Genomic DNA, 27,794 nt, shown 5'->3' with positions numbered 1-27,794 from the left:
CCTTTCGTGATACACTTAAAACCAGGAACTTTTCAACACCCCTCATATATATATATATATATATATATATATATATATACTTACATATATATTCTTTTTACTAAATAAGTGGGTTTTGTAACATACCTATAAGCATGTCTACCAACATACCGACCACAGCCAACATGACCACAAATCAAGCAGATCCACAGACTCTAAAAAAGGATAATTAATAAAAGAAAAAAAAATCAACATTCTTATAAATAGCACACCTTATAAAACTACATGAAATTAGTAACTATTTAATACAGTTAATTACTAATTAAAACAAAATAATTACCATTTGACACACTGAACTCTTTTTTTTAAAAAGACTTCCAAAAATATTTTGCTATGATTCTGTCAGTGTCTCAAAGAAGATACACAAAAAGGGGTCTTCTTTGTTGCTCCCTCTGAATAGATATTGAATTCAACATTTCCAGAAAAGGGACTGAATCACGGCTATAACATCCCTGCTTTTTTAATAACATATTAGCTGAAGAGAAGTAGCAACAACTGAGAATTGAAACCAAACTCACTCCCACTGAGATCTTACCTACTGTCCTCTAGTCACTCATATTATAAATAAAAAAGTAAAACATGTAAACATGAGAGCCTCAAAGTGGTTGCTCAAAGTGTTAGAGATAGCAACAAATTCCTACTCAGATTGCATCCCGCCCTCTATGTTTTATTCAGGCATAGTATATCTAACACTGCATTGGATAATCTATTGGAAAGTCACCTGTGCTTTTTCATTCAGGCATAGTGTATCTAGGACTACATTGGATAATGTAGTCCTAGATATACTATGCCTGAATGAAAGATAAAATGGTTGTAACTAGAATACATTTAATCTTAAGTTTGCTTTATTAGGGTTAATCTGGGTTAAACAGCAACAACAGAAAAGCAAAATATACAGAAAAAAGTGAGAATAATAATAATAATTCAATTGTAAAATTTTCAAAGCAAAATAATTAATAGAAGTCTTACCTCTTGAGAGCCACATTCTAAGCATCTGTTATCTGGAACTTCTTCAGGTGTTTGGCAATAGCGACAAACTGGGCAACTAGAAAACATATTTTAATTAACAACATTATATTTTAAATAATTTTGTCATGTTAACTTAGGTGGAATGGCCTTCTGCTATTTTGAATATTTTGCATTTTGTTAGAGCAATTCTATTTACTACCCAGGTAATATTCACAAAACGTCTTTCAGTATATGAACTGAAGCACATAGAATTGTATTGTTTATTAACTTCTGGTTATTTTCTCAGCACATTCTCTTCATCTTTGCACTTCAAATGCAGAATGGATGTTAACAATTCATTTTAACTTCAGTTGTCGATAAAAAAAAGGTTTTAAATTGAGCTAAGCACTGGAATTAAATGAATAGGGAACAAATGAATTCGTAATATATTGAATGAGGTGGTGAAGGACAACCTTCGAATGTTGAGCTTCACAGAGGCAATGACAAGCGACAGAGATCTTTGGAGATATGCTGTACTTGAGAAGACCCAGCAAGCCAAGTGAGAACATAGTCATGGCCGATGCCAGTGTCGCTTAATTGGCCTGTTTAAAAGCACCCTTCAATCATTGGCCAATATGCCATGCTTGTGAAGACCTGTTGAACCGAGTGAAATCGTAGTCGTGGCCAATGCCAGTGCCACCTAACTGGCACTCATGCCGGTGGACATAAAAAGCACCATTTGAGCATGGCCGATGCCAGTGCCGCCTGACTAGCATCCATGCCAGTGGCACATAAAAAACACCATCCAAAAGTAGCCAATGCCAGTGCCGCCTGATTGGCTCCCGTGCCAGTGGCACATACAAAGCACTGACTACACTCTTGGAGTAGTTGGCATTAGGAAGGGCATCCAGCTGTAGAAACCTTGCCAAATCAGATTGGAACTTGGTGCAGCCTCCCGGCCAGCCAGTTCTCAGTCAAACCATCCAACCCATGCCAGCATGGAAAGTAGACGTTAAACGACGACGACAATGTAAGAAATCTTTGATTTATAATAAAGGAAATTGCTATAAAAAGTTATGCACAATGGATTTGAAGTTAATATGTAAAATACGGGCAAGCAAGTCATGGTCTATTGACCAGGATTAGAACAGTAGCGACTCTGAATAAGAGAACTGACCTAGATTGTGATGATTTATCCCACCCATGCTGGCATGAAAAGTGAATGTAAATCAGGTATAATGACTATTATATGTGTGTGTGTGTGCATGTGTGTGCATGTGTGTGTGCATGTGTGTGTGTGTGCATGTGTGTGTGTTTGCATGTGTGTGTGTATGTACATACCCATATTTTGTATTATGAGCAAAAGTATTTGTGTGGCTTTCACAGATACATTCATAAACACAATAAAAATATTTGTACTTCATTGAAAGTAGAAATGTCCAAGGCTTGGCCAAGATCTTCCTTTTTTTCCTGTTCTAACAGTATCCAGTTTTCAAATGCTTATCAGTCTGAAAGCAAGTCATTCATAATGCTTGCGTTTCCAATTAACAATATTCTTAAGTGCTTCTGACTGCTTTGCACTAAAACAAGAGTTGACCCACTTTTATTTTTTCCAGGTCATTAGCTAAAGGCAATATATAATATTAACTGTAACTGTTTTGGCTTACACCATACAGATTTAGATGGTCTCTTCTGAAGTTGCATCATCTTGACCCATGTTCATAGGTTGTTCCATAATTAGCTTTAAAATAAAATCCCTGTTAGTATCAAGCCACAAATTCTAATAAGTAAGATATTTCCAAACTGGAAAAATCAACCAGACCAGACCAGATAAAGTGACAACTGGCTTTACTCTAGCTTGCCAAAGAATACCTACAGATGCAGAGGCTTAGGCTACTAATAGCCACAGATTCTGAAACAAATGCATATTGAATTTTGAACAATTTGTTTGACAAGAACTAGGAGTCCACCACTCCTAGACTGGTCAAACAGTATGCTCATTCATCATTTCAAGTATTCCTGAGATGGTATGTGCTGTTGCTAGATAGTCCAGCAGCACTGGCAACAACTTTGCTCGAATGATTTTCTAACATGCCACCAGCACAAGTGCCAGTAAGGCGACGCTGGTAACAATCACGCTCAAATGGTGCTTGTAGTAATAATAATAATAATATATATATATATATGAAGTAGTATTATTACCATTATTTATAGTAATAATAAGGTGGCTAGTAAGTTAACAACTTTACAGGCTCTGATTTTATCAAGTGGTATTATATATCCTACTTAATCATATATATATATATATATATATATATATATATATATATATACACACACACACAGGTGTGGCTGTGTGATTGAGAAGCTTGCTTCCCATCCATGTAGTTTCACGTTCAGTCCCACTGCGCACAACACCTTAGACAAGTGTCTTCTATAGCTCCTGGTTGACCAAAGCCTTGTTAGTGGATTTAGAAAACAGAAACTGAAACTAGACTGTTGGATATGTGTGTGTGTGGGGGGGGGGGGTATGTATGCTTGTGCTTGTGTCCTTATCTTGACATTACATGATAGTTGTAAGCAAGTGCCAGTGTTATTACAAGTGGTTGTCCTTCATTTATAATCTTGTGTAAACATGTCTGGCAATGGGGAAATACTACTTTGTATTGAGACAAGTGAGGGTTGGCAACAGGAAGTATACTTGATCATAGAAATCTGCCCCGATAAATTTCACCTGACCCATTGAAGCATGGAAAAGTGGTTGTAAAACAATGATAATATAATATATATATATATATATATATATATATATATATATATATATATATATATACTTTTCTTAAAGCTGCAAAATCTTCACAAACTATTCAGAGTTTCATGTTCCTGTTCATCAGACAGTTGTGCTAATGTGTGTGTGTGTATATATATATGTAGTGAGAGAGAGAAAGTACGAGGACAGATGTGATAGGAGAGGGTAGAGAAAATGCATATCTGTAGATGAATAAGATAGCTTTTAAGTTGATATAATCCATGAATTCAATACATATCTCTTTAAAAAAATGAAGCACAATAGTGATTTTAATGTTATTAACAAGCCACAATTTTTTTTCCAATAAACGAAGTAAATCTTTATATAAATCCGTACAACATTACCTTGTATAGCCCCATTGGGCAAGGCAAGTCACATGAAAGGCATGATTGCACAAAATAGTCAGAATTCCCTCAACAGATTCATCCTGAAATATTGAAAGTAATTTTCTATTATTAAATACATCACTGAATTTTAAAAAGCCAGTACATAACAACTGAATGGTTTAATATTAAAAACAAAATTGTTCTAAATAGCTCTAAGTACTGGACTTGTGCTCTACATAAAAAGGAGTCATTCTTAAATGATTAAAATATTTTCTATAAAAGCAATGTCTCAGTTTGTTGAAATAGTGCCTGGTAACATATGAATAGCATTTTTATAGCATGCACATAGGTGCATAACATTGGGTAATTGGTCAGCATTCACAGATTAGCTTCTGACATTTCTTGTTCCATAGGCTACTTCTCTTGATTGCTTGATCCTTTTTCACCTAACCTTCATCCTTCATAAACATCACATTTTTACCAGCGCACTCTTCTCTCTAAAACATTATGACTGATTCCTTTCATACTCATTTTTTCCCTCAGCTCACTTTTGATTCATTGATGATGTATGTAGATATTATAAATCTAATAAAACATGCCCACCTTTCTTTCTTTCTTCCCAGCCTTTACAGTTATCTTCCACAGTCAGAAACCATGCCTCACTATCATACAGTATTACATTTTGTACACAAGCATTGTACAATTTGCCCTTTATTTGGAAGGAAAAACCCTTTGATACAAGTAGAGGTAGTAGCTCCCTGTGACTACTGTGCTTTCACTGCAAGACCCCCCCCCCCCCACCACTGTAATTAGATCCATACATATTGCAACAGCATTTGAAAGCATTCTGAATTCTTTTCCATATTTACTTTAAACTCAGCTACAATTTATTAACTTAGCCTACAACACAATCACTTATACAACAAGCTAATTAGTTACTGGTTCAACAATAATATTAGGCATCATGTTGTTAAATATTACATAATAATAATGCTGAAAAGTAGTCTAATTTAAGTGTTCTAATCACACACAAATGAGCTCTCTCTTTCTCTCTTTGTATAGAGGCATCACAGTGTCATCAAGAAATTTGAGCAACATTAATAGGTGATAAGATTATTTAAGAAGAACATTTCCCTTGAGTATAATCTCACTTATACTGGATAATTGTCTTCTCCCAAAGCCTCAGATCAACCAATACTCTGCAAATGAAATTCGATTGGCAGAAAATGTTTGATAGCCCAATGTTCTTGAATGGTAAACTTAATCCATCACTTGGTCAAACACAATGACTTTCTCCCTTCCTCCCAACGATTTTGGAGACCCAAAAATAAAAATGTCACAGGCACTATTCTTCCTGAGTCAATAAACACTCAAAATATGCGTAATATGGGATTTCTCTTTCTAAAAAGTTAACTGGAAAATTTATAAAACTGAAATTTCCTGAAATCTTACCATTCTCTCCAAACACACTGGGCAGTTAGGTAGTTCTGTTAAACCAGGAATTGGTAATCCAGCACCCTAGAATGTATAGAATATAGGATAAGTGTATTTAATACAGAAAATTTTTGATTCCTATATAAAAATAATAAAATCATGAATTATTTATAAACTTTCCAAATACAATGCATATATTACTGAATGAATTTTAAATTTATTAGCTAGATAATTTATAGTTAGCTGATGAAACTAGTGTAGCATAATTAAGTTTAATTTCACATTGTTTGAACCACACAATAAAAGCTTGTACAGGTGGCACATAAAAAACACCATTTTGAGCGTGGCCGTTGCCAGTACTGCGTGACTGGCCCTCGTGCCGGTGACACATAAAAGCACCCACTACACTCTCGGAGTGGTTGGCGTTAGGAAGGGCATCCAGCTGTAGAAACTCTGCCAGATCAGATTGGAGCCTGATACAGCCATCCGGTTCACCAGTCCTCAGTCAAATTGTCCAACCCATGCTAGCATGGAAAGCAGACGTTAAACGATGATGATGATGATGAAGTCTAAAAAATTTCTTTATAATTATTTTCCCATTCCTTACAGTATTTTCCCATTTATAAACAACATCAATAGGAGGTAAGATTATTTAAAATTAATATTTTGCCTCAAGTGAATATGAGCTTTAGACACTAATGAAGACACTGTTTATACTAACCTGTATAAAGTACTTTCATTTCTTTAATACAAAACTTACCTCCCATTTTAAGAAATTCATTATTAAATTCAAACCTTCCATTACAATTTTATCTAAGAACCTTATAAGTTCATCATTGTTCTCATCATCATTTAATGTCCATGTTCCATGCTGACATGGGTTGAATGGTTTCATAAGACCTGACAGTTCTGAAGACCATATTGTGCTTCAGTGTCTGCTTTGGCATGATTTCTACAGCCATATACCAAATCTAACACCAATTACTTCAAAGCATGTACTGGGTAGGTTTTGAGAGTGTTGGGCAGATGTAATGAATGGGAGAGCGAGACACATAGTGGAGAAGGGGAGCGAGACACATGGTGGAGAAGGGGAGATAATTTGGTGGCTTAAGAGGGTGAACAATGTAAAATAGAGGCGGAGAAGACAGTATTAAGAATGAAAGATGGATAACAGTGAAATGGTTCCAGGTAGTAAGAGGGAAAACTGGCACCAGGGAAAAACTGAAGTATACAGTTCTGCTCACATTTAATTAGAATAGTGTAGTTAGGTGATAGGTGGTGGGAATGTCTTGAGGAAGATATTGGGTGGGGAGCAGTTGTGCATATTTATACAGATATATATATAAGTAATATACATATATATATATGCATATATGGGTACAGGACGTCACCAACAGTAAACAACATGAAATATGAAAACAAATGAGTTCAATACACAAACAACAAGAGAAACAAATGGAAAACAGGACAAGTAACACAAAGAACAACCCTTCATCAGTTGCCAGCTGTCTATCTACTCCTCATTTCGAGCATTGAAAAACGATATGAGTCTTCGAAGACAGTTTCTCTCATAAGTACCAAAGTAAAATTTTGGATTTATGGAGGGTCAAAGTTGGGAACAAAAACAGGACAGTGGAGACATACAAGGAAACCAAACGAAAACAAACATGGAGGGTCATTAGACCAGAATAAGGGTAAAATAGCAAGCGCTGGAGAAGTATTTTCTTTGAAAAGAGAAAAGATAGAAAAGAGAGATAGAATATATATACATTGTGCTTCCAGAATCTTAGTTTCTCCAAGGGTAGGTGATCTCAAGAACTGCATATCACCAGTCATCCTGTCCTTTTATCATTTCCTCTATTAGGTTTGAGGTTTAGGTTATTTTCAAAAAACCAGCTTACTATATTTCTAAAATATGCCCCTCTGTGTTTCAATTAAATGGCAAAATAATTGTGAATTTTGACTGATTTCATAAAACAACTATATCTTTTTTTTTATTTACTAACAATAAATACAATGTAACAAGGTCTTCCATACAGCTATTACAGAATTTGTCACAAAACTATATAATTACAGATAGGTACAGGTGAAATCTGAAATACGACATTATTTAAATTTGGTTCAAATATCATAAAATAAAGTGAGTTATTAGCCAAAGCTTGTATCATACAGTTTACTAAAAGCTTGATATTATAGTCATTGTAAAAATGCATTAACTTCATCCAATTTATTTTCCTTTTCCTTTGTTTACATTTTGTATTTTGACTAGTCTCCACATTTATTACATGGAAGACTTGAAATGGAAGAAACAAAATTAAATATACAACAAATTTGAGTCATGAGAATGATAAAATGAGTTCAGTTTGAAAGAGAAACATTTTAAAAGTTTTCCTTCACTCCATCCTCTTCCTGGTTTCAATACCACTGTCTGGAATTGTTTATACACTTGGATATTGAAGCATCCAGTTTAAAGCCCAATAGGTGCTTGATTCACTCTTCTATTTGCTACATTCAAAATCCATTTGAAGTCATAACTAAATTGAAGCTAATACACTTTTTACGTAATTTATTAAAAGGCAGAATATTAGAGAAATAAAGACAAAAAATAAAGGAGATGGGAAAATATTCAAAATATCCAATAAATAATATTCACATATAAATAGTGAGTGTTTATCTAGAGAAAGCATGTGTCATCATTAATACAGTAATGATATTTACACTGATATTTTGATTTCAAAATGAATAAGTAAATAAAGGTTATATCAGGCATTTTGGTATCCTGGCAGTATCAGGTAATTAGATAACAAATTTATTAATTATGCTACTAAATCCTTTCAAATTCTTAATTTTTTTTCAAAATTAATTTTTACACATAAGCAGTGTATTTCATTAGAATTAGGAGTAAAATGCGTTTATTTCTTGTGATCCTATCAATACAACTGGAAAAAACTAACCAGAAAATTGATGAGATGTTAGGAACAAAATGATGATTGACCAAATTTAAGCAAGATTTTTCATCACAGGATCTTGTGTACATTGCCTGCTTCTAGCAGTGAACCTGGACAGTTAAAAAGATCTACAGAAAATTACTCCAACTAAGAGGTTGAAAGATATGTTGCTCTTTAGATAGAAACATTAATCTTTTAAATGCTTTTTACCTACAAGAAGATTTTAGCTTAGCATTACAAGCTAACACTTTTATTTTGTAGCACCACAACTGACAAGAGTAGAAAATTCTATTTCATTGTGGCACCTTATTACAATTAACTGGTTTAATATTTTTAAAATGAAGGGTTGTTACCAGGGATACAGTATATTGAAAGTGATGGAATGATTATTGTTAAGTCCTCTTCATTTAGTTGGCTGTCATCTCAGCTAATTTGTGGTATTTATCTTTAAAAATATAAAGTACCTATTACTTGCCATCAGCAAAGTTACTGATTTAAGTACTCAATTATGTCAATAATACAATAGAAGTTGACTGACATATTACTTGAAGGATATTGAAAAGAATGCTGATAAATTGGAAAGAAGAATGAAAATAATGATGATATAAAATGTAAAAATAAAACATACCTCAGAAGATTTCATTGTTTCAATTTTAGCTATATACACCAAATGACAAATATCTGATTCAATTGAATTGAACTGAGTGTTGTTAAATGCTGAATAAAATTCATCAGCCAATTCCTAGTTGAAACAATAAAGAAAGAGATGTTAGAGAAATATATTATTTATGAAGATGAATACTAAATAGGATTTAATTAAAGTTACTTCTCATTTTTTTTTATATAAAATTCTCTAAAATCAATAGTCATTAGTCAATACTTAGTATTTATCATTGCCATTATTTTGGATATTAATCAAATTAAGATTTTTATTTTACAATCAGCCCTATTTGTGTGTATGAGTGAGAGAGAAATGATGAAAGACAGAAAAAGAGATTGAATATCAAAGCAGGTATGTCATGTCAGTTTAATACAATTTGGTACTTAGATACTATTAAAAATAGAGTTCACTTATTTACAAGCCTTCAGAGCAGGAATCTGGTTTGAGGATGAGACAACCCTGACACAATGCTTCCCTTATGTAGTACCACTGGCAACCTGAGGGTTCATGTAAAAAAATTTCCAAACAGAGACCCACCTCCAGATAATAAAGGTTCTGAACTTATGGGTAATTACAATTCACCTCTCTTACTTACCTCTCTGAATCAGCTGACCACTACAAAGTAACACCCCCAACATTTTTTTGGAAAACAAAATCCTTGTAAATCAAGCAACTTACAAGTTCTTCACCTCCCAAATTGCAAAAGGGTCTTCTATTCTCTGTCAAGGTCTCCACTAACTCTACAGAACCCTCCAACTCACCACTTATCAACCAAGATGGTTCTGAAGTAACATTCATACTGCAAAAGTAACCACATCTGCTGCAACACCACCGTGCACATGTGCTTCCAACATCACACTGTACATATACAACAAAACTACTCCTAAATTCTCCTTTTCCATTCCACTATCTCTTCAATGTGTGTTATATATCACTGACTACAAACATTTTCTTAACTGCTTTAAAGTTAAAAGGGACCAGTCCTGACATTCTTTCTGTCAATTTCAAAAATGGTTTTCTAGAACCAGTAAGCTTTTCAATCATTGTTTCACAAGAATCAATCCAAGTCTATAGAAACATGAAAGTGTATCCCATTACCAATGGTAATGTTTCTTTCTATGACAACTACCATTGTTGCCCTCACTTCCAAAATCCCAAAGGTAATGGAAACAGTTAAAAACAACCATCTTCATTGTCTTGAGTCTCTCTCCCTTTTCAAGGACCACCACAATAGTTAGTATAGAGCCAGATCTACATGAAACTTGTTCTATTACATTATACACGAGTAGTCATTTGCCCTTGATAAATTTGGAGAAAGCAATGCTGTAGCCCTTTGGCACATGTAACATACATATCATACATAAGTCAAATGTGGAAACTTTTGCAGTTAGTGGTGTATATATTTGTATGCCATATTTATACCAGTTACGTTGTAAGTGTTTTCACAGTTGATTCACAATAGGTATTATCTTCATGTTCATGTCTGTGTTACTTGTATCAAGATACAAGTGACACAAAGATAAACAACAGGAATAACACTGACAACTCAAAACTACACAGTTCAATAAGGGTTTTATTCATAATGGGAAGTTAAAAATGGTCTTACTGTATTCATATTTGATTTTTTCTGAGTCAATACAATATGAGGAATTTCTGATGTACTGACAAGATGAGAATGTTAATTGAACATAATTCGAGCAAGGCCTTTCATAACAGTGACCAGTGTACAACATCAGTTTCTGAAATGCATTCCACAAAGTAGGCAAGATGCCCTGAAGTATATAGCAGCATCTGTGGAGTTCAGTTAGAGTGAATTGTGCAAGAAAATTTGAACTAAAGGCTGTAAGCTAATACTTCTATTATAAAGTGTCCATTTGTAACAGCAACAAGATAATGATCTCTATGACAGTAATTCACAACAGGACAGTGTGAACCTTTGAGAGTTGGATGCCTTTTTCGGTGGAATTTGTATAATGAAGCCTACAACTGACAAACAGTAATCAAGACTATCATTACATATATCAAGAGAAAAAAATGTTGTAAACCTCCTACCTAAACATAAACAGCTATGATCCGCTGAATTACTACGAATGATAGGCCTCAACATTACTGAAGATCTCTACTAGTGACTGAATGTCCTCTGCCTACTAAAGACTACACCCCTAAGACTGATTTTCCTTGAAGGCCCAGAAAATACTTTAGTTTTCAACAACTACTAACCTCATACAAAAGCTCGAGTTATACCTACAATAGAGTGCTACACACTCATTTAGAATGGCACTGCAGCTACACATGCAATCCTCCTAAACCACATAAAAAAAGGCCACCTGACTGATTAGAATGAAGAAGCTCACCAACACACATGCTGTTTCTCCTATCTTTTCTTCTGATACTATTGTGGCCTTTACTCCTCAGAGTTAGTTAGTATCATGCCACCTCCACCTAGGCACTCTCAATTTGCCTGTTACCTACAGTCAGATCACTATTCACTCCCACCCCCAGGCCCAACACTAACCACTATGCCCAGTAATCCTCCACTCATGCATACACAAAATAGTGGCCCTCTGAAATTCTTTCCCTACCCATGGTTTTCCTGCAGCTATTTGGGAAGAAACTTATAATTCCATCCATCTCACCAATCTTAGAATACTTGCAAAAGTTATGGGCACAGCCCCTTCAACTACATCAAGTCAATTAGAAAATTAAAAAGAAGTAACAAATCCTGCAAGCTACAACATCTTTTCATAATAAGATAAAAACAATTAACAGATTGGTTTAAATTATAGATTACTTTATGTCACACAAGGCTTATTTAATCTTCATTTAAAAAGTATTTTATTTGGCTCATTAAACTATAGCAACAAATAATGGAATTAAAATATTTCAAAATTCTTACCTGAGTTTTGAACTTAACCAGAACCATATACTGATTAGGAGTAGAATCCCTAATGATTCGCATACTTTCTACACCAGCACTAGAAATAAATAGGAAAAATATTTATCCACACCATTTCCACTGTACTGAAACTAAAGATACTCCATTAAACACATTCAAATGTTAGAAATTTGGTTCAATTATGATTTCGATTTCACTTGCCCCAACAGGTCTTCACAAGCAGAGTTTAGTGTCCAGTGAAGGAAAGGTTGGCATGGGTGCCAGTTGTCGAATTTGGTTCGATTTCGATTTCAAATATATATATATATATATATATGTACAATTGCAGCATGGAAGGTGTTTATAAGCCATTTAAAAAACACACAAAAAACAAAATATTTTCGCCACTTTGAAACCGCGACCTGTTCATTGGCAAAGTTTCATGCTGCATCACAAATTTTGTCAGTGAACAGGTCATGGTTTCAAAGCAACAAAAATATTTTGACACAAATCAAATTTAAATGTTGAAGTGAATCTAATGGCTTTTGTGTGATTTTTGAAATGGCTTATAAACACCTTCCACGCTACAATTGTTTTGTTTCAGCAAACAATATCAGATCAAGTCACTTGCTATGCAGGTACATCTCCGTAATATTACTCTTTATTCCTACCTGTTTCAGTCATTTGACTATGGCCATGCTGGAGCACTGCCTTTAGTCGAGCAAATCAACCCCAGTACTTATGCTTTGTAAGCCTAGTACTTATTCTATCGGTCCCTTTTGCTGAACCGCTAAGTTACGAGGACATAAACACACTACCATCGGTTGTCAAGCGATGTTGGGGGGGCAAACACAGACATACACATATATACATATATATACGATGGGTGTCTTTCAGTTTCCGTCTACCAAATCCACTCACAAGGCTTTGGTCGGCCCGAGGCTATAGTAGAAGACACTTGCCCGAAGTGCCACGCAGTGGGACTGAACCCGGAACCATGTGGTTCGTAAACAAGCTACTTACCACACAGCAACTCCTACGCCTATAAAAGATGTTATGCCTCCAAAAACTGTTGCCCTGTGTCTTAGATTCAGATGTGAATTTAAATTAATTCTTCAACATAAACTTTTTCCCCTCCTCCCACATCTGGACACTATACTCCACCCTCCTTCCCCCCTATCTGCCACCTGCAGCTTCTTTTTGACCAACCAGACAGTTATTTGAAAACGAACCAAGCCATTTGAATGGCCATGAGAATAACACTCCAGTGCACATATATGGCTTGACAGCCAATCTAACCCACCTACACTCCTGAAATAGCAGACCAAACATGAAACCCATACAACAGCCCTTTCACCCCACAGAATATCTCAGCTAAATAGGTAAGAATAGCATGTTGAGGAGGATGAACATCAGCACTCCATTTTCGAAGGTCATAGAAAGTGCTGCTAAACAATAACGACAAAGGCCATCCCACCAACACAGTCAACTACAAAAACGGAAACAAATAAAAACAACAGAAACGATCAGAGACAGAAGAGCAACAATGGCAACAAAGCCACCACACTTACAGGAAATAGCCAAAGAGAACAATAGCTTACAACAATGCTACTACCATCACTGACAGTAACAATACAAGCAAAGGATAATAATACTAATAATAGCACGCCCTGGCTATGGCATGAAACTACATCTGGTTGTGGCATCATAACATGGGAAGAACAAGGTTACCCTTAACCACAACTACCTTCACGTCACTGTTAGGCAAAATGTAGTACCTGAAAGCAAGCCTCTCCCACCCCCACTGGACCTAGAAATACCAGGTTGGCATCTGGTGGAGTTAAGCCTGTCTCATGGAAAGAGGGGTCCCTTTAGCCTTGGTCAGCAACCCCTCTAGAGAAAGTGTCTCAAAAGCAAAAAAACACCAATGGTTGTGTCTCCTCAACACCAAAATTCTCAGGAGTGAAAATGTCAAATACAAAGACATAAAACAATGGAGTGAATGATACTGGTACAAACAACAGTGTACATGAGGGTAGGCGTGGACTCTCACAGCCTTGGCTAGCAACCCACCTAGTTATGGTGTCATGATAAAAACACTGGTGATTGCACAACCTAACAAATGCTACCTCTAAATGTGCAATGTCAAAATTAAATAATAACCACAACTGCACTAATGGGACTGGAACTGTTAACAGTGAAGGTGTCGTGCACGGCAGGCAAGGAGTATCTGATCAAGCTCTGGCAAGTCATCATCAAGCTATTGATCAGGACCAAAACCACAGTCAAAAGTGCAAAAGGAAAAGAATGAAAAGAGAAAAAAATGTAAACAAAATAGTAATAGAATGCTGGCTGAGAGGTGAGCCAAATAAAAGAGGCTTCGTGAATTGAATGAAGAGAATATGGGATGAAAAAGGAGGTTCTGAAGCATCTGCCCAGCGACTGATAGACCAAGCAAGAGTAATCTGTAGGAACGACTGGATTACAGGTGTAGACATAGAAGAAATTCAGATAAACTTAAAAAAAAGAGCAGAAGGAGAGTGAAACAGCAGTAGCAGATAGTGGTAATAAAGGGATGAGAGATGAAGAAAACGAAAAGAGGGAAATTGCAGAGAACCAGAGAATATTAATAAAGTAACTAATGAAGACAAGAATACTGATAAAGTAACTAATGAAGACAATCTATTTGGACAGGTGATAGTAAGTACTGCACAAGACTTGAACGATGAAGGTAAAGAGATTTTAGAAAGATTACAAAGTAAAATATCAGCTGGGAACAATGAAGTACCACCAAATGTAAGATATATGGACAGAGAAAAAGTGAGGAGAGCCATAGGCAAAATAAACGATGTTTTAAGCTTGATTAAAACAGAAAACATCAGAGAAACAAACCAGCTAATCATACAGGTTAGAAGAAAGGGGAAAACAAACAATACATGAGGAATTGACACAAAAAGTGTCAGCATTAAAGGTCAAATTGAAAAGATATGATGCTAGATGCAAAGATTTTGGACAGAATAGACTGTTCCAATCAAATAGGTGTCTTCTTGAGGAAATAGAGGAAGGCCAACACCAAGAACTGATTCCAGATGCAAAAGAAAGTAAAGAATTTTGGGGAGGACTGTGAAACAGGCTGTCAAGACATAAAGAAAGCTCTGAATGGCTAACAAAGGTGGAAAGACGACTTGCAATTGTACCAAGACAAAAGGACATCAGAATTAATCTATATACAGTGAGACAGAAGTTTAAAAAATAACAATTGGAAAGGACCAAGTCTGGATGGAGTACAAGGCTATCAGCTGAAGAACTTTACACAGTTGTATGGAAGGATTGCTGCGCAACTGGATGACTACCTGCAGCAAGGTCACATCTCTGCCTGGATGACAAGTGGACGAATGCGGCTATGCATCAAGGATACCTATAATCTGTTTACCACTAATGTAGAAGCTTATGACTGGTGTCTTGACAGATGAGTTATACAACCATCTGGAAAGCAACAATCTACTTCCAGAAGAACAGAAAGGATGCAGGAAGCAAAGTAGGGCAACAAAAGATCACTTATTAGTTGATAAAATGATAATTAGAAATTGTAGATACAGATTGATGAGGCTGAATGTAGCATGGCTATATTACAAAAAAGTATATGACATGGTACCACATAGTTGGATAAGTAAAACAACGTGCATGTTTGGAATAGCAATAGTCTGAAACTCTTGAGTGTGTTATGGTCCAAGTTTTGGAAAGAGCATGAGCATGTGAGGTCGAAAATGGCTGCCATTTGAGCAATGTCATTTTTCATATGTGATGTAGTGGGGTTGCAAAATTTGACTTGTACATATTAATTTCCACTATGTCCTTTATATTGTATCAAAATTTCATGCATTTATTTGTAAAGTTAAGGAAGTTATTAAAAACTGAAACCCATTAGTGATTTTTGGGACACCCTGTATAGCACAACCCAATAAAACAATCCACAAACACTCTATACACACTCTATACAGTAAATATTCAATAAAATAAACAACCCCCTACAACAGGTACTCTACAGGTTGGATATCCAACAGAAGAACGCAGCTCACGTTATGCAAACACTAATACAACAAAAAATTCAAGATAACAAAACATTCAAGATAACAATTCAAGATAACAAAACAAATCGAAGCAATTCATGAAGTTTGTACTCCTCCAGCACCAACAAAAAGAAGAACATACAATGCTGCACACACCTCAGCAACACAGAGGTGTAGCAGGAGATGTAGTAGAAATTTGCCTGAAACCATCAGTGGCTCTCATGGCTTCTGATCTTAACTGATTGAAAGTGTTAACATGCACTGGTGTAAAAGATGAGCTACAGTAAATATTCTGCTCAATACTTTAGATTTACTTGCCAGTTGCTTGACCTTAACCAGTTGAGCATGTCCCTTAGTGGCTGACAACACATGCATCTCTGATCATGAGCAGAAGTAGTGAGAGAGCATCATAGTCATGTGTTGAGAGGTATTCTTTGGGGTTTGAATAATTCCCCTCTGGAAACACGTTTTGTTCATCATTTGTAAAGAACCCTTATTCATGAACCTTTTGAGTGGGATGGGCTACTTGACCTCAAGGACATTCTAATTGGGCCCCACCTATAATGTCATGCACTGTTTATCTTGATATGAGGTCACCATGTTGTACATATATGGTTGTGATGCATATGCCTGATGTTCTCTTATCAAATGAATAGGTATGATGGATATATTGAATTTCATATATTAGTACCCCAGTGTCACTTTGATTGCATGTGCTGCTCTCTCATTCAATAATAATAATAATAATAATAATAATAATAATAATAATAATAATAATAATAATAATAAACTGACAGAAAGATAGACGCAAATAGGCCAGACATCATACTGAAAGACTTCAGACAAAAATCATGCCTCCTCATTGATATGACTGTCCCAATTGATATAAACGTATCTGTCAAGACCTACCAAAAACTGAGCAAATATAAAGATCTTGAAATAGAAATTAGCAAAATGTGGAATCTGAAGACGAAAACAATACCTATTGTCATAGGTGCCCTGGGAATGACAGCGAAACGGGCTGATTACTACCTAGCTCAGATACCAGGAAACCCCAAAATGGCTGAAGTCCAAAAGATAGTGCTCATGGGAACTGCCCATATCCTACGTAAAATACTGTCTATGTGATCTCAAATTTTAAAGCAAACATAATTTTCTTATGGTTTCTTAAACATTCACTTGAACAAAACTGTACAAATCCAAATATATGGTACCCTAGGCATAACACCTACATGAACTTCTAACTTGTTGTCTCTTGAGGTCTCTGGGTGAGACTTGGATCCAACTTGTACAAATGCAAAACAAAAGTCAAACATAAAATAATAATAATAATAATGTATTAATCAGAAATGAAATATACATACCTCACTGAAGCAGTGAATCGTAAAAGATCATGTATTGTATAACTTGCTGACACACCAAGCATACAGATCATTTCACTGCGTGGAAGATCTTCCTTCAATAATACCATCTGACTAGAAATAAAAAATTATATTTAAGTTGTAAAGGAACAAAAACAATTTGAAATTACAGAGTCCTCATAATCATTCATAACAATACTTAATTAATTTCAATTCAGAAAATTGAAAAACAAGAATCCTCAGACTTTGTAATCATCATAAAAACAACCTCTCAAGCTGTGTGACTGAGAAGCTAGCTTTGCAAACCATGAGGTTTCAGGTTCAATCCCACTGCACAGCAACCCAGGCAAGACTCTTCTACTATAACCTGTTATGAGTTAATTTGGAAGGCAGAAACTGTGCGGAAGCCCGTCATACATGTTATGTCTTTGTACCTGTGTTTATCTCTCTCCCTTCTTCATTACAAGTGGTGTTGGTTTATTTACATCCATGTTTGGGAAAAGACACAGACAGAATGAGTAGCAGTGTTGTTGGATGTGGCAGCAAGTGGGTCATTGCTGAATAAGAGGAAGAGTGAGATTCAAAACGAAATCCTGAGGAATATCAGAGTTGATTGAGAGCAGAGTAGAAAGAGCTCAGTCAACATATGCGCTGATATTGCAAACAGATAAGAAGCTACCGTTCCAAGAGATGAGAGAAGGTGGAGACTGTAGGTGGAAAGTGTTGATAGGAGGCCTGCATGCCAGGCACAACTGACGGTTTTGCTGATGTCCAGGGCAACAACATAGCTTTTACTGAACTTCTCCAGAGTGAGTGCTTACTGGTGGGTGACATAACACAGTAGGTCACTATTAGATTTGGTGGTACTGGTAGTAATCGAAAAGGAAACAAAACTTAAATTATTTTTAACATATTTGCTGTACAGAATATTAAAACAAAAAAAAAAACAATAAATAAATGAAGTGACTTATAGAATGACAAAAATGTTATTAAATGGTAGTACAACAGACTTTTTTGTTGCTCACTAGATGCTTCCATGAGAATAAAAGAAATTCACATACACACATGCATATGTGCATTTGACTGTGTGATTTGAAGTTCACTTTGCAACCATGTGGCGCAAGAGTGGCTGTGTGGTAAGTAGCTTGCTTACCAACCACATGGTTCCGGGTTCAGTCCCGTTGCGTGGCACCTTGGGCCAGTGTCTTCTACTATAGCCTCGGGCCGACCAAAGCCTTGTGAGTGGATTTGGTAGACGGAAACTGAAAGAAGCCCGTCGTATATATGTATATATATTCTCCCTGGCGAAGAATGTACACCCCAACACAGATTAGTAGTTAGCGACTTCGAGATCAAGGCAATATGGGTGCCCAGAAGTAGACTGGCCTGGGGGAGAAGGGTATGGAAACTTAAAGACCCTGCAAATGGACAGAGATTTAGAGACAAGTTACTTGAAGCATTTGACGAAATAGAAGGGGATATAGCATCATACAACGTGGAAGACAATTGGAGATTTCTGCGGGACAACCTGTTGAGAGCCACAGACCAGATCTGTGGCTGGTGTAAAGTCCCCTCTCGACCCAGAGTAACGTGGTGGTGGAACAAGGATGTAGACGGGGCTATTAGACAAAAGAAACAGGTTTGGAAGGACTGGAAGAACGGTGGTAGCAGGGAATTGTACCAATCTGCCAGAAGGGAAGCTAAGCGACAGGTTTATTTAGCCAGAGGGGAAGCAGATAAGAAAAGATTTGCCAATGTTCTGCGCCGTGAGGACCAAAGACTCGAGGTATTTCGTGTTGCAAGACAGTGTAGGAGAGAGAATAGTGATGTTGTAGGAGAGAAATGTGTTCGCATGGATGATGGTACGCTTGCACTAAATGAGGCTGCAAAGAAAGAGGTCTGGAGATGCCACTACGATAGATTGCTTAATAAAGAGAATGAATGGGAGAAAGAGAGCCTGCCGTATGTCGACCCAACAGAGGGACCAGTTATCCGAGTTGACAGTACCAGGGTAGATAAAGCAATTAAGAGTATGAAGACAGGGAAAGCCCCCGGCCCATCAGGAATCACTGCAGAGATGCTCAAAATATCTGGCAGTGTTGGCTACAGCCTAGTCACCCGTATTACGAACCAGGTGATACACGAAGGAGTCATACCCAATGACTGGTGCAGCAGCACCATAGTAAACTGCTACAAAGGTAAAGGTGACGCTTTAGACACTAATAATTACAGAGGCATCAAGCTGTTAGATCAGGTTATGAAAGTTACGGAGAGGGTCATAGCCCAACTAATTAGAGAGCAAATCAATTTAGATGAGATGCAGTTTGGGTTCGTGCCAGGTAAAAGCACCACTGATGCCATATTTCTAGTGAGACAGCTGCAGGAGAAATATCTAGCCAAGGATAAACCTCTGTACCTGGCCTTCGTTGACATGGAGAAAGCCTTTGACAGGGTCCCCCGATCCCTTATCTGGTGGTCAATGAGGAAACTTGGGATAGAAGAATGGTTAGTGAGAGCTGTGCAAGCCATGTACAGAGATGCTGTCAGTAAAGTGAAGGTTGGAAATGAGTACAGTAATGAATTCCGGATAGAGGTAGGGGTCCACCAAGGTTCCGTCCTCAACCCCCTCCTATTTATCATAATCCTCCAGGCGATCACAGAGGAATTCAAGACAGGTTGCCCCTGGAAGCTCCTCTATGCTGATGACCTTGCACTAATTGCACAGTCACTATCAGAACTAGAGGAGAAGTTTAAGGTGTGGAAGCAAGGACTAGAATTGAAGGGCCTTAGAGTCAACCTAGCAAAAACCAAAATCCTAATAAGTAGGAAGGTAGATAAAACACAAACCCCTTCAGATAGATGGCCCTGCTCAGTATGCAGTAAAGGAGTAGGTAGTAACTCTATAAGATGTACCCGGTGCAAGCTATGGACACATAAGAGGTGCAACAATATCAAAGGCAGATTAACTACAAAGTTAGTCTTTGTATGTGGCAGATGTTCAGGTGCAATAAACACTGTAAACAAACAGGAAACAACTTCTATCTCATTCCAGGGAGAAAAACTAGAGTTAGTTGATAGCTTCCGCCATCTGGGTGACCAAGTTAGTAGTGGGGGTGGGTGCGCTGAAAGTGTAACTGCTAGAATAAGAATAGCCTGGGCCAAGTTTAAAGAGCTCTTACCTCTGCTGGCGACAAAGGGACTCTCACTCAGGGTAAACAGCAGACTGTATGACGCATGTGTACGAACAGCCATGCTACATGGCAGTGAAACATGGGCTGTGACTGCTGAGGACATGCGTAAGCTCGCAAGGAATGAAGCCAGTATGCTCCGCTGGATGTGTAATGTAAATGTGCATACCCGTCAGAGTGTAAGTATCTTGAGAGAAAAGCTGAACATAAGAAGCGTCAGTAGTGGTGTGCAAGAGAGACGATTGCGCTGGTTTGGACATGTGGTGAGAATGAATGAGGATAGCTGCGTGAAAAAGTGCCACTCCCTAACAGTTGAGGGAACCTGTGGAAGAGGTAGGCCCAGGAAGACCTGGGCTGAGGTGGTGAGGCAAGACCTTCGAACATTGGGCCTCACCGAGGCGATGACTACTGACCGAGACCTTTGGAAATGTGCTGTGCATGAGAAAACCCGGCAAGCCATGTGAGATTGTTGCCCGTGCCCCTGGACTGGCTCTTGTTCGGGTGGCACATAAGATGTACCATCCTGAGCGTGACCGTTGCCAGTACCGCCTGACTGGCCTTGTAGGGTTTTCGAGCGAGATCGTTGCCAGTGCCCCTGGACTGGCTCCTGTGCGGGTGGCACATAAAAGACACCATTTCGAGCGTGGCCGTTTTCGTGCGGGTGACACGTAAAAGCACCCACTACACTCTCTGAGTGGTTGGCGTTAGGAAGGGCATCCAGCTGTAGAAACTCTGCCAAATTAGATTGGAGCCTGGTGTAGCCATCCGGTTGCACCAGTCCTCAGTCAAATCGTCCAACCCATGCTAGCATGGAAAGCGGACGTTAAACGATGATGATGATGATGATGAGATATATATATATATGTCCAACCCATATATAATGGGTTGGACAGTTTGACCAGGGCTGGTAAGCTAGAGGCTGCACCAGACTCCAGTCTGATTTGGCATGGTTTCTATGGTTGGATGCCCTTACTAACACCAACCACTTCAAAAGTGTAATGAGTGCTTTTGCATGACACCAGTATCTGCCAGGACTACAATTTCACTTGGCTTGATGGGTCTTCTATCTCAAGCACAGCATGTTGTCAAAGGTCTCAGCCATTTATCATTGCCTCTGAGAGGCCCAATGCTTGAATGGTGCTTTTTATGTGCCACCAGCATGGTTATGTGATACTGACAACAGCCACAACTATGGTTTCACTTGGATGTATTTTATGTGCCACTGGCATGAGTGCACTTACACAGTACTGGCACAAGTGCATTTTATGCGACGCCAGCACCTGTAAAGGACAATCCTGTATGTATGGGTGACTGGTGTTGAGTGTGTGTGTGTGTGTGCGCGCGCACGTGCACACACATGTGTGTCTTTGTTCTTGTGTTTGTCCTACACCATTGCTTGACAACTGGTGTTGGTTTGCTTATGTTCTTGTAATCTAGCAGTTTGGCAAAAGAGAGCAGAAGAATAAATACCAGACTCAAAAAAAGAAAGTACTGGGAGTTGATTCTTTCAGACAACACCTTCAAGGCTATGCTCCAACTGGGCTGTAATCCAATGACTGAAACAAATGAAAGATAAAAAATACTTTTTCAACTTACTTATCTTTATATATATGTAAAATTCCTTTGGTCACTTCAACCATTGGGTTTCCAGAGAAAAAGTGAATAGAAGAACTGTTAGGATTCTTATGTCTAGTGGTGAAATTATTCGAATTATAATGCATAGTTTCTCCACTACTACATGAAGGATCCCGAGAATTAGAAGCTACTTTGCTACTCTCTTGGGAGCTGCTTTTTTCAGAATGTTCATCATCATCATCATCATCATCATCATCACCAGGAAATTTTTTCCCATAACTTATCACATTAGCTTCATGGGTTATTTTGGAGTTTTTAAAATGTGAGGTATCTGAGGTTTTCTTTGATGTATCACGTTCTGTTTTAGAATTCCCTGTGAATTATTGAAAAATAACAGAAATGTAATGCATGATAATCTTTTGTTTTACAGGAAAATCAAATATATAAAAAAAAAATCATCATCATTTAAAGTCCACTTTTCTCTACTTGCAAGAGTCAGACAGACTGAATTTGTTGAGGCAGGTTTTCTACAGCCAGATACCTTTTCTGTTGCTAACACTCACCTGTTTCCAAATGAGGTAACATTTTTCCATGGCCAGAGAGAGCAAGGAGGAAACGGAAGAAGAAGATGGAGAGGAGGGAGGAGAGATTAAGCAGCAGCATTGTTTGTTGATGCAGATTTCTAGGTCTAGACATATTCCCACAAAAGATTGAGACTAATGACACTGCTTGAATGACACTTATTTACATCCCTTGCACAATGCCAAAACAATGATGTACACACACACACACAAATACATGTGTGTGTGTGTGTGTGTGTGTGTGTGTGTTTATGCGTGTAGAAAAACTAGAGGTAGTCCATAGCTTCCGCTATCTGGGCGACCAAGTTAGTAGTGGGGGTGGGTGCGCTGAAAGTGTAGCTGCTAGAATAAGAATAGCCTGGGCAAAGTTTAGAGAGCTCTTACCCCTGCTGGCGACAAAGGGACTCTCACTCAGAGTAAAGGGCAGACTGTATGACGCATGCGTATGAACGACCATGCTACATGGCAGTGAAACATGGGCTGTAACTGCTGAGGACATACGTAAGCTCGCAAGGAATGAAGCCAGTATGCTCCGTTGGATGTGTAATGTCAATGTGAATACCCTTCAGAGTGTAAGTATCTTGAGAGAAAAGCTGAACATTAGAAGCATCAGTTGTGGCGTGCAAGAGAGACGATTGCGCTGGTATGGACATGTGGTGAGAATGGATGAGGATAGCTGCGTGAAAAAGTGCCACACCCTAACAGTTGAGGGAACCCGTGGAAGAGGTAGGCCCAGGAAGACCTGGGCTGAGGTGGTGAGGCAAGACCTTCGTACATTGGGCCTCACCGAGGCGATGACTACTGACCGAGACCTTTGGAAATGTGCTGTGCGTGAGAAGACCCGGCAAGCCAAGTAAGATCGTTGCCAGTGCCCCTGGACTGGTTCTTGTGCGGGTGGCACATGAGATGCACCATTTTGAGCGTGGCCGTTGCCAGTACAGCCTGACTGGCTCCCGTAGGATTTTCGAGCGAGATCGTTGCCAGTGCCCCTGGACTGGCTTGTGCGGGTGGCACATAAAAGACACCATTTCGAGCGTGGCCGTTTTCGTGCGGGTGACACGTAAAAGTACCCACTACACTCTCTGAGTGGTTGGCGTTAGGAAGGGCATCCAGCTGTAGAAACTCTGCCAAATCAGACTGGAGCCTGGTGTTGCCATCCGGTTTCACCAGTCCTCAGTCAAATCGTCCAACCCATGCTAGCATGGAAAGCGGACGTTAAACGATGATGATGATGATGATGATGAGCTTAGTCAATTTAATCAACTCCCATATAATATCAGTACTTATTTTAATAACTGCAGAGGGTTGAATGCACAACTCCAACAGGATCTGAACACAAGATGTAAAGAGATATGCCTAAGTTCTCATGTTTCAGAAAGACTACCATCTACATAATGTAAATAATAGCCACCATCTTAATAATAAAATTGGAGCATAGCCACCCACAGATGATCAAATCATGACACTTCAAAATTTCAACATCTCTCTCTCTCTCTCTCTTTCTTTCTTTCTTTCAGACAAATATCCTCCTCAAATATTCCACACCAGGGAATAAATAAATAAAACGGATGATCAAATGCTCACTTTTGCCAAATTATAACTCACTCACTTTTCATAAAAATTGTTTGAGGACAGAATACCCCTCTCCTAACATCCTTTTTACTTCAAGTACTACTTCCAGAAATGAGGATAGAGATTTTAATAACAATAATTGTTTCTAGTAAAGGCACAAAAACAAGAAATGTAATGGCAGGGAGCCAATGAATTATGTTAACCCCAGTACTTGGCTAGTACTTTATTTTATTGATATTCTAAGGATGAAAAGCAAAGTTAACTTTCACAGGATTGGAACTCAGAATGTAAAGAACCAGAGTACAACAAAGCATTTTCATTCCACTCATGCTTTAGTAATTCTGCTAATCCTAAATAACAATAGAAAAAATTGTTTCTAACATAGGTACAGGGCCTGAACTTTGGAGTGAGAAGTTACTTGATAATAGTTTCAAATTTTGGCACATGGCCAGCTATTTTAGGAGAGGAGTAAAGTCGATTGAATTGACCCAAGTGTTCAACTGGTACTTATTTTATCGACCCCCCCCCCAAAAAAAAATGAAAGGCAAAGTAAATCTTGGTGAAATTTGAACTCAGAACCTAAAGATGGATGAAATGCCACTAAGCATTTAGTTTGGTGTGCTAACAATTCTGCCAGCTAAGTGCCTTTCAAATATTGGTTTCAAATTCTGGCACAAAGTCAGTAGTTTGAGGGGAGGGGCTAAGTCAATTAAATCAACCCCCAGTGCTCGACTGGTACTGATCCTCAAAAGGGTTCTGAAAGGCGAAGTCAACTCCGGTAGAATTTGAATTAGATGGACAAAATGCCAGTAAGCATGCTAACATAGAAAATCTGCCAAAATGAATTCCGCCTGACCTATGTATGGAACAGTGGACATTAAAACGACAACGATGTTAGTGGTGATAATGACAACAACAATTATCAACAAAATTGTTCGAGTGTCAGAAAAAAATGTCCAGCCTGCTAATAATTCTGCCAACTCACCGCCTTACGGTTATTTGATAATATTGATCCTAATACTTGATTTGGTATTTCATTTTACCAATCTTGGAAGAAAGAATGGCAAAACTAATGTTGGTGAGATTTGAACTTACAATTTAAGAAGTTAGAACAAATACTGCAAGGCATTTTTTTCTGACTCTCTGACAATCTTGTTGATAATTGTTGTCGTCATCATCACCACCAGCACTGTTGTTGTTTTAATGTTCATTTTTCTATACAAAGACCAAATGGAATTCATTGTGGCACATTTTCTATGTTAGATGCCTTTCCTGTCACCAACCCTCACTTGTTTCAAAACAAAATAATATTTCCTTGTTTTCATGGAAGGTTGGAAACAAATGACACCACCTTTATGATAGTGACACTATTTACAACTATCACACAATGTGAAGACAAGAAGGCACAAACACACACACACACACAACAGGCTTATTTCCATTTTCATATACCAAATCCACTCATAAAGCTTTAGTCAGCCCAGAGCAATAATAAAAGACACTTGCCCATGATGCCATGCAGTGGGACTGAACCAGAAACCATGTAGTTGGGAAACAAACTGCTTAACCACACAGCCATGCCAGCAGCTTAATAATACTGCACTTAATAATAACAGTGATAGTAAAATAATTTAATCCTTACCTTCATTGCTATATGTTTCAATAGAAATTTCACTATCAGCTCGACAACCACGGGTTTTATCAATTATCTCTCTTGCAGAACCAGACAATTCATGCTTGGTACCAATTGAAAGAGCAGCAGCAAAAGTAATATGACTTTTAGTCCCTTCTTTTTCTACAGGCATTTTGTAATATGGTGCTGAAATACAAAGGAAAAAAGAAGTTCCAAGGATAAATTTGTATGAATTTTAATGTGTGTGTGTGTGTGTGTATAAACACACATGCATGTACACATATACATAATGTCATCATCAGTTCAAATGTCTACTTTTCCATGCTTACATGGGTGAGGTGGAATTTTTTGTTGGACAGATTTTCTACAGCTAGATGCCCTTCCTGTTGCCAATCTGCACCTGTTTCCAGGCAAGGTAATATTTCCACAAGACCACTCAAGGAAGACAAGAAATGAAGGACACCACTTGCATGATGGTAACCCTCATTTACTAACACATATGTCAAGGCAAAGAGGCAGTAATACATGCATACATACATTATATATATATATATATATATATATATATATATATATATATATATATATATATATATATATATATATATATATATATATATATATATATATATATATATATATAATTATAATATAGGGTATCTAACAGATACCACCACACTGGAAATAGAAGTCAAAACTTGACTCTAAAACCACGTGGTTTTAGAGTCAAGTTTTGACTGCTATTTCCAGCGTGGTAGTATCTCTTAGATACCCTATATCACAATTTACAATAATTATTACCTTTGATGGTTTATTCCCATACTGGCCACCTGATAAAATCGGTATTTAAATATCGACCTTATCCTCATTTATATAAATATAAATATAAATATATATATATATATATATATATATATATATATATATATATATATATATATATGATGGCTTCCTTCAGTTTCCATCAATCAAATCTACTCACAAGGCTTTGGTCAATCTGGGGATGTAAAGGCACTTGCCCACAGTGCCATGCATTGGGACTGAACCTAAAACCATGTGGTTTGGAAGCTAGCTTCTTACCACACAGCTATACCCATTTATATAAATATATTGGCATTAGAAACCATGCCAAAGCAGACAAAGTTTGGTGCAGTTTTCTGACTTGCCAATTCCTGTGGAATCATCCAATCTGTGTCAGCATGGAAAACGGATATTAAATGATGAGGATGATGATGATATATATATATGTTTTTTTATTACTTACATTATCTTGAAATTGTCAAACAGTCACATTCAAAATAGTTTTTTCTCAATAAAATTAGTGATCTTCTGAATAATAAGGCTTTTAAAACTGCCTACTCTATAGCTATGTCATCTGTCATTTAGTTGTTCTACCTGTTATTTATACTTGAAAATTAAGATAATAATAACAATAATATCTGATTCTTGGACATGATGGTGTTCATGCAGGATGAATTGATTATTATTGAGGGTGGCAAGCTGACAGAATCATTAGCATGCCAGACAAAATGCTCAGCGACATTCCATCTGGTTTATTGTTCTGAATCTAAATTCTGTTGCGATTGACTTAGCTTTTCATCCTTTCAGGATTGATAAAATAAGTACCAGTTTAGCACTGGGGTTGATGTAACTGACTACCCCACTTCTCTGCAAATTTTCTTCCAGCTGACAAAAAAAAGAGTGCAAATAAAAGAAAAAGGATTTGAGGAGTTGTCTACCAAAACTTCTATTAAAGACATAAGCAAAACCCTAG

At 37.4% G+C, this 27,794-nt stretch overlaps 2 protein-coding genes across 2 annotated transcripts in view; one reads left to right on the top strand and one right to left on the bottom strand.

The window, feature by feature from the left end:
- LOC106868573 (centrosomal protein of 89 kDa) overlaps positions 1-27,794 on the top strand; it is a 141,549-nt gene that overhangs the window by 41,313 nt on the left and 72,442 nt on the right. The gene's annotated exons all lie outside the window — the stretch shown is intronic.
- Positions 1-27,794, bottom strand: part of LOC106868570 (BRCA1-associated protein) — a 65,781-nt gene that overhangs the window by 27,624 nt on the left and 10,363 nt on the right. Inside the window, exons 2-10 of the mRNA XM_014913892.3 lie at positions 26,030-26,206; positions 22,256-22,607; positions 17,475-17,585; positions 12,062-12,140; positions 9,133-9,246; positions 5,575-5,640; positions 4,141-4,223; positions 1,009-1,084; positions 127-194 (exon numbers count right to left, since the gene is read on the bottom strand). Of these exons, the coding sequence (XP_014769378.2) occupies positions 127-194; positions 1,009-1,084; positions 4,141-4,223; positions 5,575-5,640; positions 9,133-9,246; positions 12,062-12,140; positions 17,475-17,585; positions 22,256-22,607; positions 26,030-26,206 (1,126 nt within the window). The remainder of the gene's footprint in view (positions 1-126; positions 195-1,008; positions 1,085-4,140; positions 4,224-5,574; positions 5,641-9,132; positions 9,247-12,061; positions 12,141-17,474; positions 17,586-22,255; positions 22,608-26,029; positions 26,207-27,794) is intronic.

This window comes from Octopus bimaculoides, chromosome 1 (assembly GCF_046866305.1).
Source record: "Octopus bimaculoides isolate indiv1 chromosome 1, ASM4686630v1, whole genome shotgun sequence".
Taxonomy (NCBI): Eukaryota; Metazoa; Mollusca; class Cephalopoda; order Octopoda; family Octopodidae; genus Octopus; species Octopus bimaculoides.
The sequence above is the reverse complement of the archived record's forward strand: the minus strand, read 5'-3'. Positions and strand labels throughout refer to the sequence as shown.